The 16037-nt window shown below is 47.3% G+C and overlaps 1 protein-coding gene across 1 annotated transcript; it reads right to left on the bottom strand.

Annotated features, from left to right (window-relative positions):
• Nucleotides 1-3128: 3128 nt before the first annotated feature.
• On the bottom strand, nt 3129-15719 carry LOC144165728 (sulfotransferase ssu-1-like). Its single transcript, XM_077695524.1, has 3 exons — nt 15636-15719; nt 5007-5428; nt 3129-3741 (listed from the first exon to the last, which is right to left on the bottom strand). The coding sequence occupies exons 1-3, from the start codon at nt 15672-15674 to the stop codon at nt 3183-3185; spliced, it is 1020 nt and encodes a 339-aa protein (XP_077551650.1). The 5' UTR covers nt 15675-15719; the 3' UTR covers nt 3129-3182.
• Nucleotides 15720-16037: the final 318 nt, after the last annotated feature.

Below are 16037 nucleotides of genomic sequence, written 5' to 3'. Positions count from 1 at the left end.
GCGCCGATTATAAACAACATGCAGGCTGCTTCGTTTCGTCCTACCGCGTACAGCGTTGGGGAATTGCGTACAGCTGAAACCACACCCCTCCGTCTGCCTCTGCGTTGGTCGAGCGGTCTGGTACGTGTGGCTCGCATGCGTACCCCGCGGCAGCGGTGATAGTTCCAGCCCCTACGGTTGCATATACAAATGCACATGCACTTATATGCAACACACACAAAAAAGAAAGGATAACTATTGTCAAAATAAAACCTTTCCGCAGTTGCAGTGCAAGTTTGTAGCATCCGGGCCTCTTGGCGAAAATGAAGTTGGGTGTTTTAAGAAATGCAACTATTAATGTATTAGGAGCAGTGCGGGGCTACTGTTTTATTTCTACGGAGGAAAAGGTGCTCGCGAAATTTAATTACCAAATCTAGCGAAATACAGAAGAAAAAGTATTTTATGAACGCGGTAACTACTATGGACAAAGCCAGTGGTACGGTCCACTTTAATGTGTGGCCAAGGGTCACTTTATATGCACATATTTCTAAAAGAATAGCCATTGAAGTCTAAAGCTGAAATTTTTACTTGGAGGAAATAGTGCGCACAAATTTTCACCCAGGCGCTAAAAACACATCAAGCTGTATTCTCTTGCGTGTACCTTTTACGGATAATATATCGGCGGGCACGCAGTACATGGAAAAGCAAAAGCAAACATTTAGGTGTTATCCCTCCATAATAGAGCGTTTTAGCATATCGTTACCGTGTTTCGTCACCATTTACTGTGTTACTGGTTAGCAGGCCGTTTGCAGTTTCCTTGTTCCGACCGCCGCGGCGCATGTAGCGACATCTAACGAATTAATTTAAAAAAAAAATCACGCATAATTTTGTTGTTGTAGTTCACATTAACTGTAGTTGTTTTCAGAATACTGTAGCCATCGCATGTAGAGCTATAAAAAACCGTGTCGGTGGTGCCATCTACCGAGTAGAGATAGAGTCAAGGAGAAATGAAATTTGCCCCCGCGCTAAATAATTAGGTAAGAAATGAGTAAAATACGTGGTAGTACTTACGCAAACACCTACGATACCTTGCCCAGCGCAATTATGGAGGCTAAAAGTGCACTAGGAGCTCAGAAAGTTACCTGAAGTATTTGAGGCGGGCATTTGGAAGGGGGTTGGAATGGGAAGGGTGTTTTGGGAATGGGCGCACACGGAACGGGCAAAACGAAAAGGGCGTTTTGGGAATCAGTTCAAGCGGGACGGGTTAAAAGGGGATAGGGTAGTTTCGGGCTACACCAGGTACATCGATGCTCGACATCGTACAACTATGTATGTCACTGCGTGTATTGAGGTTTACGCTTGACGAGCTATTTCTGAAAGTGTCTCGGATTGCGATGGCGTTGAGTTGCATTGAAAAGGATCAACATTTGGCCAAGTTGGTACTGGTTAAGCATTTTTGACGGCAGCGTGGTATACGAACATACGAGAAGACCACCGGATCACACTGTCTGTACCATGCTGCCGTTCAAGAACGCACTGATTTGGATAGCGAAATTTAGAAATAAAACATCATTACACAAGCACCAGAGCCGTATTTATGCCAAGTCAACCACTGGACAGTCAAAGCTGGAAACGTTACTAGAGAACACCGTGTTGAACCTGCAGACTGGAACGTGGCCAGGCCACCCACAGCGCTAGATATAACGGCAATCCTGTTGGAAGACGTTCCCACACTGCAGGAATCACTGCCCGTCTTAAATGTGACCGTTGGCGGGACACCTTACGCCTCTCTACAATAGCGCCCTGAACCCTCATGCCCCTATTTGAAAGAAGAATCGAAATTGCCATAAGTAAATTGGACTTTTTCCAGTGCATCCTGAAATCGCCCCCCATTTGTCACGAAATAAATGGACATGTGACGGTCGTGTGTGTGCCCCGACTACTCCGAACCAGATAGAAGAACTTTGACCACAGCAGGTTTTCCAGTGGGAACACGTGGCCTCTTCGCTAAGGACATATGGTTCCGTTTTGCCTCGGGGCGAGACAGGCTTCCCTCTTGCTCGACGCGCCCTTGGGGGGTGCAGACAGTCGGGTCGTCCACCGCCGCTTGAAGCCGGCCCTTCTCCCCCTCTTTCCCGCCGCTGCTCGGACGTGGGAAGAGGAGGAAATAAAGACGAGCGAACGGAAAGGATCAGGCCAGATTTGGGGAGGCGGTCTTGCTATCCGGATGCAGCCGTAGGAGCAACACGAAAGCGCGTCCCTACCAAGAGCCCGCACGCTGTCAGCGTTTCCTGTCCCGGTCTACTTCTCGAGCCCGTCGAGCTACAGGTCCTGCACGGCCTCCCCTTCCTGACCGGGGCCTGCAGCCCGAGCTCGCCGAACTACCGGTCCGGTACCGCCTGCCGTTCCTGCCCTCGGGTTCACCGCGCAGATCTTCCGAGCCACCGGCCCCGCAAGGGGCCCCGAGACCCACTTGGCCTGTCGGCGTCCCGTGGACGTTTGACCACCCCTGCAACCAGAACGATTCCGCCCAAACTGGTGAGGAAGCAGGCACCACTGAGGCATCCCATTAAACTAATTGTTAATGTTTTTCGCCCGCCTCCGTGTGTCCCATTTCCTCCAAGCTTAGCGTGGGCCTACCTTATTATAAGTTCTGACTAACCAATTAACGAGCGTCACAGACGCGTTATTCTGCTGAGCTTTGCAGACTTTAACGTCGTAAAGGTGGTTTACTTCTACGTGTATCTGCGATCATACCGCGATCAAGTGCTCAACGCGATGACGCTATGCCTAATGCTTTCTTTTTTCTTTACAATGTTGACAATGAACATTGCTACCAGGTTTTTTAGTTCAGAAATATTTTGCCTTCGTGGACGTTTTGTTCAAGAATTGCTTTAACGTTTGGTTGGGTGGCTGATTTGAGGGACACAGAGACCGACCGACAAAACGTTTTGAGCTTAAGCAGGCCACTGAAGACCATCGTCGTTAAAAATCACGAGGGAATCGGTTTTGCAGAGGCCGCATGTCGCAGGTGGGTCTATACTCACCGAAGGTCTAGAGCCCAAATCAGTCGTACTCTTTCAAGAAAGTTGCAAAGAGAAATCGGGCTCCAAGGTCAGACTGGATTTTTATTGTAAGTTTTAGCTAGAGGGACCCATAAGGGTAATGCTTTTTGCACAGATGTTATTGCCTAGCTTTTGACCTCAGGGAAGGTCGACGTCTTTCCAGAGGTTCATTACATCACTTCCCTTTGTCTTCTTCTCAATTAAAGCCTTCATTCTCTTGATCTGCTCCTGGGAAAAGTAGCTTTTCCAGTCACCCACAATTCCTTTGCGCACAAACTGTCCCTTGCAAGGCTTCTCCCAGGCGTCACCGAAGGTCTCTTTCGCAGATTTCATGAGCTCCTCAAGGTCTTCCTTGGGCATGCTCTGCAGAGTCTCTGACCAATTCCTCATCTTCGAGTTGATCGCCTTCATGGCATCCATGCTGGTCATGTCGAGGACTTTCTTAACCAGCTCTGGATGCTCTCTAAACCGTTTGCCGTACTGTGTATTGCCGAAGAAGTCCGCCAGCTTCAGGATCCAACCAGCGGTGTCTTTCTTGAGCTCTTCGTAGGTCACAAAGAGCACGTTGGAATCGTTACGATGCGCGTGCCAGGAGAGCAGGTGGTCAAAGTAATCGCCAAAATCAACCTTGCCTTGCTCGAACATGTCGAAGAACTCCTCGAACGTGCCGTCTTCGAAGAGGTACGTAGGCAGGCGCCTGCAAATTGAGACAGCAAGAAAGGACACAAAGAACGTAAGGAAGACGAGTTGATATAAAGAGAAGTTGGTAACGTTTGTATATAGATTAACCCATTATGACTCAGGCGTACTTGCTAACAACCAAAAAACCCAAAGTAGGTGAATTGCTCTCGGTCTTTCTGGATTTCGTAGAGTCTCATTTGGCTGGCGGCAAGTAGGGGCAACAAAATAAACTACTCCTTTGTTGAGACGGCTATGATGGAGGTACCGAAGCTTTCCAAAATCAAGTCCAACACCAAACGAACCAATCCAGAAGCTGGCGCTCCCACATCACACAACCTTACCATACACATAAGGTATGTCTTATCTGGATGGTTAACTGAGCGTCGATTGGGACCTCCCCTACTCTACGGATAAGGGCATTCTATGGGTTTCCCTTGTGTTCTATCCCCGGGTCACTGAATGGAAGGGTGCATTTCCTGTCTAATTTTTCACATTCATTTAGGCCCCTACAAATCTGAGACTGCTTCAAATGTAAGTGAATGGCGCAATGGAATAAACGTTGGCTTCATAAAATAAACAATGCCCCTTTGATTCCAACCACCTGAAGCGCTTCAATTCTTCTTCCCTTTGCACACGGTATTCATAATTGTAAGAAAATTTTGGCCTTGCTGAAGTGCGTTTTGGATTTTCTTCGTATGAAACCAGTGAGCAGGATGCTTCTAGATGTTTCATATACTAGCAAACTTTCCACGTTTCAGGCATTCGCGATTGCCACCGCATAGGCAGTCGGACGGGTTCTACATGGTTATTTCCGTAAAAGTACGACTTGTGTTGAGTCGACGTGCGCTATGAGGAGATTCGAGAAGTGTAGAAGTACTTAGATCGATGCCTTAAAGCTGTCAATGAACAGTATTTTTTCTAGGACGGCAACATTGCATATACGGCAGCAGGTTTGTGTTGTTACACCAAAGCATGTGGTAAAATACTATTTTTACAGATTTATTTCAGGCGTTGAGTACCATAAATGTCCTGAACGTATTTTAGGGTGTCTTCTTGACTCATCCACAAATTTAATTGTTCAGGAGGCGATTAAAATTGTAGAAGGCCCAGTCTTGTTTCAGTCTGCCAAAAGTTTTGACAAGCAATATATGTGCTTTCGAGGGCACTGTTACGCTTACGCTTAGAAACTCCGAGAGTACATTATTATGTTCATACTTTCTAAACCCTCGCGAGGGCACGGGTTGCAGGAATTGGCATTTTGAAAGCGTCAGCTGCACTCACTTTGTGTGATGGTAGTAGGACACGCAGGTGTCGTAGGGGTTTCGGGCTATGTAAACATATTTGGCCAAGGGCGAGAAGGGCTGCTTGTCGAAGGGCAGGTGGGTTTTAATGGCTGCAGGTCGGGACATGGTCCGGACACCCTCCGCCCCCATTAGCTCCAAAAAGGGCAGGACCGTCCATTTCCCACCAGCCCCGGGAGCGTTGGGGTCAAGTTCCGGAGCCTCCAAGCCGGAACCGATCTTAAGCACGGCCTGTGCCACGTGCTGAAGCCACGTGGTTCCGCACTTCGGGTAGCTTACAATGAAGACGTCGCCTTCCTGAGGCTCGTAAGAGATAGCAGAACGAATGTTTCTCTCGGTGAAAAGTCGGCTCAGGTGCATTCCTTCTACCACGTGGTACACATCCTTCCGCCTTCCGGTGACCTGAAAAGCCAGTGCACATTTACAAATTCGATACCACTAGCCCTCCTAGCATACACTTCCAGCTAGGCTGAATGTCACTGTCTGACCTTTTACGGTGGTCATTATAGTGTCAAACCCAAACAAACGTCGGCAGGGGAAAACGGTAAGGAGTAGAGGGAAAGGGGAGGGGTTGATAGGGGTGGGAAAAGAAGGGGGAGTACTTCCCGGCGAAAGGGGGGCGGAATTCGAAGGATGGTAAGGTGAGGAGTAAGGCAAGGGGAGTGCTCTTGAAGTGAATTCAATTTGTCCACACAAGTTGAATTCAGGATAATCTCGGCAGCCGAAGTGAGCTAAGGAATCGCTCTCCGCACTGAGGAGGTGAACGCACTGCATCAGGACAACGGCCGTCTGCATAGGGAGAACGCCAAAAATTCTAGTCTGCAGGCTGCGGCAATCTCCTCTCTTCAAGACGAGGAGTGTGCGCGGAGGTCTGAGCTGGACAAGAGGAGGCCACAGTACCCCTGCGATGCTTCTGTGAAGCATAGCAGTGCCATCGCAGCTACCGCGACCAAGGCCTCTCTCCTTGGGAAACAACGCAAGGACAACAGCGTGTCTGATGGTGCCTCGTCCAAACTGCCACCGCCCACAAAAAACTAGGCTTCTTCGGGCAATGGACCCAAAGAGACGCGCGTCGACGGGCTTGTGATGCAACCTTCGGAGCGGTCTGCAACTCGGACATCCTCAGAATTCGCCGGCAACCCACGAATAAGGCCTTTTCGTGTCGCGCCTCCACCCTGACATTTCTGCGGCCAATGATCTAAAGCCTGCGAACACCTTTGTTACCGACAATAGCGCTGTTTTTTGCACACAACTGAAAAGCAAGTAGCCAATGTACGCTTTTCACATTAGCGTAACCGCTGATTATTTTGCTGGTTTGAAATACGCTTCTGTCTGGCCAAACGGCTGTTTGTTTCGCCAGTTTTGTGGGTTGCAGTATGAAGACCAATAGCTAAACTTTGATAGAATGGTATCGAATTTGTTTGTTAGCTCTGTCTAAACTTAAGGAAGGAATTCACAAGTGAAGGATGTAGTACTTCGACTCATCATGATATGACACTTTTGGACAACTGACTATTGCTACGGAATACCTTATCGCTAATACATCCAAATTAAGAGTGTAAGAAGAAATCAGCATGTTTTGTGGGTGTGTGAAGATAGCTTTATCCTGATGTTGCTTACGGAAACGTGGTTGACGTTTAATGACGAAGCCTTAGTGTTTAGTGGATACTCGTAGGAGTATTTATGCCGAACAAGAGACCGAGTAGGTGGCATTGCAAAATTTGTAAAATAAAATCTGAAGTACGGTGTCCTTGAAGAATTTTGTGTTATCAATGCTGAAGTTGAATGTGTAACTTTGTGTTTGGGAAAAATAATTACCGCAATTTACAGACCTGCCTCAGCTGGCAAAATAAATTTTACTGAGTTGATCAAAAATTTCTTACAATATACCTGCGGTAGAAATCAGCCAGTCATAATGATGGGCGACGTCAGCATAAATATGAAATGTAAAAATCTCTAGACCACAGCGACCGAAAACATTCCTTCCACGTATGCGTTCCGAAATTACATTAATACGCCGACCAGAATAACTGTTAATTGTGCAACACAAATTAATGAATGCACTTCTAACCTGAACACATATGATACGGACGCTGGAACGTTTTCATGTGATATCAGCAACCATCTCCCAATTTAATGTTAGGCCTGAAGGTCACACGATAGGTCCCGCAATACCAACCACATAAAGATACGTCCAAACATTGCCGTAGAGACAATGAACCATTTCTGCACCATGTTTGAGGATCTAGACTTGAATGTAGTTTAGAACTGTTGTGCCCCCAAAACCTTCGAGAATGTCGGGCTAGAGTGCTCCGCCTACACTGACGCAAGGAGCGGGTTAGAGCAAAGGAAGACATGTCTTCACCCTGGACCAATTAGGCTGAGGCTGCAACTTGGACGATGGCATTTTCCGTCACCTCAACGGGAAGTCCTGGATGCGTTATTACCGCCAAGCAGTATCTGTCTATCCCCCACAGTTTTCATTCCGGTGTCATCAATTTACTCAGCGCCGCTCCAGGCCTCCTCCCCGCCCCCGCGGACACCTACATCACAACTATTTTCCCCCCTCCTCCGCCGATGCCCCTTTGGCAAGTTGCGCAGTCGGGAGCTAACGGCGCTAGTTTCGTGCGCCATGCTGCGAGACGTTTCTTCTTGGGCTCGGTAAATAGGTCCTCGAGCAGCCAGGTGAGCCGTTTCCGCACCGCCAAAGCCCACGTGGCCGGGGGTCCAGTGGATGATTATGGTTTGGTCGGGAGGAAGGCGGGATAGGAGAATTTGGCGAGCAGGGAAGGAGGTGTGTCCCGGACGGAAAATCTGCTGGACCAATCAAGCAGAACGGGAGCGCAACAAGCGGCCGCTACATAATCTGGTTCGCCGAAGAAGTGGAGGGCTGCCGGACGGGATCGGAGCGAATTGATGAATGCCCGGTCCGCATCGGGGTCTGAAGAGGGGACTACAACTGCGAGACGTTTCACTCCATCGTACTGCAGGGGATCTGCGAAGCGGACATAGTGTTCATCGACGTGTTCGCCAGCGTTCCTTGCAGCGCCCACGACGTCAGAGTACTGCGGGAGAAATTTTTCTTTCGGGGAAATACCCAAAAACTTCATAACACGCGGAAAACCAATGTACTCGCTTAAAACTCCTTACCTGAAGTAATAAGCACAGGCATGCCTTCATCTAGAATTGCGACGACATCCTCGCCCATGAGCGGTAAGCCCTCCATGTCTGTCAGAGGACGAACCGCAAATGACAATTCAGGCGCGAATCGTCATCTCACTTACCTTATAGAAAAAAACGGGTATTGCGATGAGAAAAATAAAATGAAGTGTGCGCAACAGATATTTCTCATATCAAATAAATGAACTTGAAACCATAAAATTAGAAAGAAGGAAAAAATATGCGCAGTTTTAATTCGAAACTGACCATGCCATTCTCATTTTATCGTCTGCTAACAGCGTCGTCTGCTAGCTTCGACAGTGGTGCCCAGTCGCCACAAGACCACAAACGCCCGGACGGCTTCGGCAGCTGGAGGGGAGCCTGAAGTTTCGGACACAAAAAAACGAAGAAGTTTGGGCGTCCCCAGAAGTGACGTTTTGGACTATATGAAATGCCAATGGCTCAGCCACACGCTCCCCAAGCAATGGAAGCACTCAACCATTGCGCTAATCCCCAAGCCGGGCAAGGAACTCTCCTTTCAAAACCTGCGCGCAATCTCGTTGACGTCATGCATGGCTAAGCTTTTGGAGCACATACTGCAAAATAGAGTCAACGGATACCTAGAACAACACCAGCTGTACCCTCTAATATCCGAGGCTTCCGAACCAACCTTTCAACGCAGGATGCTCTTTTGCAATACCATCACGACCTACATCTACACCTACCGAAGACAGACAACAGCACACTTATATCATTGGATTTACATGGAGATTTTGACAACGTTTCCCACCAAGGAATTCTACAAGCTATATGTGGCTTAAACCTCGGACAACTTTTATCAGTACACTTACAACTTCCTATGCTGTCACACGGCCACGATTGGGCTGAGATCAATGCGCTCTAAACCCTTCTCTATGCCAAACAGAGGGACACCACAAGGAGCCGTGCTCTCTCCAATGCTTTTTAACATCACCTTAATCCCGCTGGCGAGAGCCCTCCTCACCATTCCCTCCTTGCGCAGCACGCTGTATGCGGATGATATCGCTCTCTGGGTGATACGGTGATCAGATGGCCACATTGAACACACTTTACAAAGGTGCCTGGACACCGTGCTAAGACACATACAGCCCCTGGCACTATCCAGCTCTCCTACCAAATCGCCAATTCTCATCTTCACCCCACCCGGAAACAAGCCCTCACCTACCACCTATAAAACTCAGAGTCAACGGGGATGACATCCCAGTGGTTGAGCAGCTCAAGATCCGCGGCCTGACACTCACACACAACTGCTCACCTATACCAACCCTCCACTACGTGCGTAGACACGTTGCACAGATCCCACATCTTATACGTACGGTTTCCACCAGGAACATAGGGCTGTTGGAACAGGATCGCCTGCGCCCAGTCCACTGCGTTCTCCTACCAATTACCATACCTTCTCCTAACCCCCTCTACCACTCGGAAATTGTATGCATCGCTGAGGAAAGCGTATCGACATGTCTTGGTCCTCCTTTACACACCCCGAACGAGAGGCTAGAGCAGCTGGGTCTCCACAACACCATTTCAGAGCTAACTGAGGCTAGCCATACGTCCCAACAATCTCGGCTGGCAGCTTCTCCGACAGGGCCGTTTGTAGTACACTCCGTGGGAATAAAACCAACCACCACACAGACAAATCCCATCCCAATCCCACGCGAAATCAGATTACACTTGCGAATCAAAGCTCTCCAACGACATATGCACCCAGCGTTTCACGCGGGACGTCGCCTGGCTAGGGCGAAGGCACATGCACGAATGCATCCCCCAGCCGAACCCAAACTATACACAGATAACTCTCCCTACCATGGCAGCAAGGCGCATGTAATTTCAGCTGTAGGCACCACGACGCCCATCGAAGCCACCATTCTAACCGGCCACACTAAGACGGCGGAGGAGGCAGCTATTGCCCTGGCGATTTCACATCGCCCGACCCCAGCCTACGTTCTGTCTGATTCCAAGTCAGCTTTAAGACACTTTCGGCGGATGCAATACCCCGGTTGCACTTTAGATCCACCACTAACCCCCCCCTACCGATATCGTGACCCTGTTGGGGTCCCCGGCCCACACGGGAGTAGGCGAGAATGAGACGGTGAACGCACGTGCTCGCGAGTTTTCTCAACGAGCAGCCGTTTCTTTTCTAGCTACACTGTAACGCTCAGGAGAGGCAATAAGCCCTCCTGACATTCAGGGACATTGCCCTCCACTTCCGCCTCCTCCGCCGGACGTACCCACTCCCACACCCCAACATCTCACAGGCAGCCGCTCTCGTACTGCGACAGATTCAAAAGCGCACCTTTCCTTGTCGCATCATGCTAACACACACCCATCCTCACCTCTTCACCTCCTCTACCTGTCCTGCGTGCGGGGCGCTCGACACGCGCTATGATACGCTATGTGAGTGTCCCAAGGACCACTTTCCCCCTCTCTCCTCCCCCCACCTCTGGGAGCAGTGGTTGCGCCGCTCGGACGCGGCCAGTCAAGAGCTGGTCACGGCGCGAGCCCTGGCGGGCGCGGACGCCCTATGGGCCTCCACAACCCCACTTCCTTGATCTTGAGGTTGAAATCAAGTTTCCTCTCTCTCTCTTGGATTGGCTGAGAAAAAAGAATGACCGGCTCTTGCCTCTGGCAGCCAATGGGCGTCCTCGGGCAGCCAGATGTGGCATATCAAACAGGCTCAATGTGTGGTTGGCGCTCGAGCTGCGAGTTCTAGTGTTAGCTCGAGTTCTAGCCCTGTTGGCGTTTTGGGGTTAAAGTACCGTTTTACTCACATTTTTTAAATTTCTATCGGAAAATTCGAAAAAAAATTCTCTTCATTTGCCGCCGTTTCAATTGGAACTTTTCCCCGTCATCCAATATTGCCACACTGGAATTACAACCCCTATCCGTCCGCCGTGATCGTGAATGTATTAAATTTTTGCATATTCTCACGAGCACTCCACGCTATTTATTGGATAACAACAATTTGTCTCCTGATAGACTGAAATGTACTAGAAATAGCCACAAGCTTAACCTTGCACCTTTTCGACCAAATACTAAGTACAGCGTCTTCCCCTTAACAATTGAAAAATGGAACTTCCTACCACGAGAAGTTAGGGAATTGCCATTAGAAAAGATTTTGTGTCATTTAAATTGACTCTGTTGCGTGAAGATTTAATTCAATCTTCCCTGTACTTGTTGTTACCTGCTGTGTCTTATTTTCGGGAAAAACGTGCGAGTTCTATTGAGTAGTCAATTTTGTTTCAATTGATCTGTGCTGAATAGTGGTATTTTACTCCATGTACATACCCACTCCCGCGATAGCCCTATTGGGCTGCAGTACGTAAAAAGAAATAAGGAAATAAAATTAAAAAGACGGGCGTCTTCGAAAAACAACATATACAGTTCAACGCTTCCTGTTGGTGTCGATCTAGGAATAAAAACAAGGAAATTCCCAAAAGGAATAACGCAAAGCATAAAAAAATTAAACGTAGCCCTTTATTAAGCATTTATTTATAAAGTAAATATTTTCATATTAGTGGACAATAAATATTTGGTGATTTGCCTATTGTTTAAACAACGCTATGCAAAACAGTAGAACTCAATTGTAATTAATAACTCAAGCTGTTTTCTAACGGAAGTTTAATGAAAGTTGTGTTAAGATCATTTGAATTTATCATGTCAGAAGGAAAAGACGTCACAGCAGTTCAGCACAAAATATGCCATATCATGTGTTCAGCGCGAGCAAAATGTTGAAACGATCAAGTGGTAAATACTTAGGTAGGCGTATACTTTTAGTACTAACAATATGGCCCTCGCATTTCTTATCAGGGCGAGCAAAAGTAAGTGTTTTTCGGAACTTTCCGAGACTGTGAAGGTATAATTTGACGTTCGGTTGAACGGCTTTTTGAATATACTGTCAATGCGCTCACCGGCAGAGCGCATTGACAGTATATTCTGCTATTCAGTGATAGAAGTGGCGTGCTTTTGATAGTCTTGGAGTTTCCCGAGTGCAATCCAGCCCGTGCGCATCCTGCGCCGGATTGCTTTTCCTGTTTGAGATCAGCACAGAGGGCCTGACCATGTTAGTTAAAATCGTAGTTCCAGCATTTCCTTGTATGATGAACTGCGTGCTGCATGAATGTTTATTCAACATTCCTTTCGATTTATTCGCCATCTTTTTTAATACCACGGCCTTGCTTTCAGTAATTAGTTCCTGCAGTCTTTTTTGGGGTGTTCTGCAGACTCGCTTGCAAGACTGTCGTATGAAAATATCCCAATACTCAAGCATTCTTCGTTTATGCCTAATCCAGTGTTGTCCCAGTCACGCTTCGTGAACCCCTCCTCCATATAAGCTGTGAACAGTTTTGAAGAGATAGTATTTACCTTTCGTACAGATGGGGAATGTGTCCTTTGGCTTGTGAAGGATTATCCTGCCCGTACATCCTTCATATATATCGCCCAGGAGTCTCAGGTAGGGCTCTTCTATCCCCCGTACTTTCAATTGTCGCAGCATTGCTGCGGTGCTTTCGAAATAAACACTTTTTCGTAGTGTAAAAAAGCAATGTAAAGGGGTTTATTTTACTGTGCGAATTTTCAATCTCTTCTTGTACGACGTGGCTGTGATCCAGTGTAGAGTATCAATTCCAGACGTAGTACACTCCGGGACAAGTTCACTCCGGGCAAGAGAAGGAAAACACTGTTCAAGAAAGTACGCGATCGCGATACCCATAGATGAACGGTCTACAATAACGTAAACCAAGTATTCGCCATCCGCAAACTCCCATCGAAAAAGTCGGCAGGTTGTGACAGCATCCCTTGCTTTATCGTGAAGGGTTTTTGGACTGTTTTTGCCCCTTTCCTCTGTCACATCATACGTATGTCACTGGTTGAGCAACATTTTCCAACTGACTTGAAAATTGGTTCCATCTTCCCTTTGCACAAATCCGGAAGCGCCGCAGTCCCAGCAAACGATAGGCCAATCTCTCTTCTGTCTTCATTTTCCAAAGTCTTCGAAAAGGTCTTGCATCGATACCTTTTATCAGCTATGCATCCACTAATTCATTTCAACCAACACGGCTTCATGCCAGGAAGGACGGTAAATTCAAATCTTGCCTGTTTTCTAAACGACATCGGCCCTCCAGTACTGTCTCGCCAACAGGTAGATACAGTATATTTTGACTGTAGCAAGGCCTTCGACATTGTTAATCACGATCTACTACTTCGCAAATTGTCCGCATACGGTCTTTCCCTTGAGTTCTGCCAGTGGTTCGGCAGCTACTCTGAAGAGGCAGGTCCAATTGTGTTAGTTACGAAGGCGCTACTTCCCGGCCCTTCCCGATGACCTCACGGGTACCCCAGGGCTCGACACTGGGCCCTCTCCTTTTTAACATTTTTGTTATTGGCATACACCCCGCTATTAAGCACTGTTCGCTCTCTCAGTATGCCGACGATATGAAGCTCTCTCGCACTATTTCTTCACCTTACGATCGTGTAGTGCTGCAAAATGACATCAACACAGTTTCTGCATGGTGTGACTGCAACTATTTAAAACTTAATCTCTCGAAAACCATCGTAATATCATACACTCGCAAGTCTTCCCCGCTCACTTTTACGTACTTGCTGCTCGGTGAACCTGTAAAACGCGCTACCGTAGTGGGCGATTTGGGCGTAATGATGGATGCGAAACTGCTCTTTAACGCGCATGTGAACTATCTGACCAACTCCTGTCTCCGTACGCTTGGCGTAATTTCCCGCGCGACCAGGGATTTCACCGACCGATCATGCTTTGTTTCACTGTATCGCGCTCTCATTTTGCCCAAGCTCGACTTTGCTAGTGCAATTTGGAATTGTTTAAGCCCTTCGTCCTCCCTTCGACAAGAAAGGATTCAGAAGCGCTTTACTAGAACCGTATTTTCTCGCCACTAACCTATGAGCCGATATGAGCACGGTGGGCTTCTGAAGATTTTGAATTTAGACGAGCTATCAGCGAGGCGCTCCAGGCGCGACCTGGCTTTTCTGTTTTATTATATTCACTCGAAGTTCGACTGCCCTCGCCTCGTAAGCTCTGTCCATCTGCGAGTGCCAAGCAGACCACTACGGCCGCATGGATGCTTTGATGTAGACAGATCAATGAGTTTGGCACCAGCCAGCCGGTGCCAGCTCATTTATAACAGTCTGTTTCTATCTCCTATAGACGTTTTTTAGAGCGATTTGGTACTGTTTAAGCGCTCTCTGAAATGTATGATATTTTGAATACGCATGCTGTGGAGAGGTCGCTCCTGCACTTCTCTCCTCGCTCTCGTGTTTCCTCACATACAACGGTACCTTGCCCATGTTCGTACGTGTTCCCCTGTGCATACTCCAGACACGTCCTCCGAGCCTTTACCGTTCAAAAATGTTTGTGTCTCCTTCGATAACACTACACTTTTGTATACATCTATCTGCACTTCCACATTTACCAAGTTTTGATTTATACGCTGCCCATATTTGTACTGTTTGTATTCCTTGTATCCATGCATCTATGTATGTTGCCTGTTCGTATGTCTTTGTACCTATGTGTGCGGTGCATCACTCGAGAAGGCCCTGTGCTGTTGGTGAGCACTTCAAATAAATAAATAAATTGTGTTCGGGTGAGGCTTAGCGAAATGAAAGGGTTTCGTTTTGGTAGATTCATGGTTTCTCGGTTCGGTTTGAATTGTAGCGTGCTGATTTCCGATGAACTTTTTTCCTTCGCTTCAGGGGTCATTGCGTTTCGATTATGGCATTTTTCGATTTCAGTGAGGTCAAGTATGGCCTGCATTAGGTTGGCGGAGGGAAAAGGTTCGTTGATTTTTTTGGGGGAACGAGTCAACCGTTTGTTTTGGCGGGTGTTTTTACGCCATTGATATATGCTTTGAATTTCTGGCGAACCTATCGGAGATATGTCGGGTAACGTTTGGTTTTCCCTTCGTATTACAGGTGTTTAATATATATTAAAGCATGTTGTTGCCGTGAAGGCAACATGGCAATGGTTCAAATTTGGAGAACTTCCTATCTCTTAGTCGGAGTATTTGTACGGAGGTTATGAATGTTTTTGGTCGTTGTCCATATAAAATCTTGCTCCTTGTTTTTTCTTCATTTAGGATGAAAACATTGCGACACGCCAAATTTGGACACTGCTGCAGTGCATTTTAGGCAGGCGCAAAACGCCTAGAAGCAAGCGAAATCTTACAAGCCTCAAGCGGTGAACATTGTGGGCGCGTAGACTCAGCCGACTCACGGAGACACACACACATGCGAACACCAACCCGCCCAAGCACGCTCACGCGTACGTAAATCTAAGCAGCTATCTTTAAAATCATGCGTATTATAGGATTGATGCGAATAAACGCGTGATGTTCAGCTCCTTTCGGTCTAATCTGTTTTTTTTGGTATGAATGGCTAGTATACTTACGCCTGTGTCGCCCTTAGCAGAGGCCTCTTCTTTCTGCATCTCTCTTCGTTTAGATGTCAGGCTAGAAGACTCTCGCCTCCAGTTGAAATCTGAAAAAATGTAGACACGTAAAAATTTGCAAGTTGCGAAAAAATATTCTGCCCCATAAAGTTAAAAAAGAGAATATTTTTCTATAGATAGGCTATCAATCGCACCCAAAAGACCCTTGGCTCACATAGGCCGCCAGTGTTTGGATATATGAAAAAATAAGTACACCGAATGTGCACTGAGTCTGGTTGAAACTGCAGACATCAGTGGAGAAAAGTTGTTTTCTCGGAATGTGTTTGTAGAATTGCGTTGAAGAATATCGATTATGTCTAGTGGCTTGTTCAAGGTAATGTTCACAAAAGGTAAGCCTCTCGT

The sequence above is a fragment of the Haemaphysalis longicornis genome, unplaced genomic scaffold (assembly GCF_048455015.1).
Source record: "Haemaphysalis longicornis isolate Haplotype H1 unplaced genomic scaffold, Haemaphysalis longicornis Haplotype H1 scaffold_15, whole genome shotgun sequence".
Classification (NCBI taxonomy): Eukaryota; Metazoa; Arthropoda; class Arachnida; order Ixodida; family Ixodidae; genus Haemaphysalis; species Haemaphysalis longicornis.
This window is presented reverse-complemented; position numbering and strand designations above follow the sequence as displayed.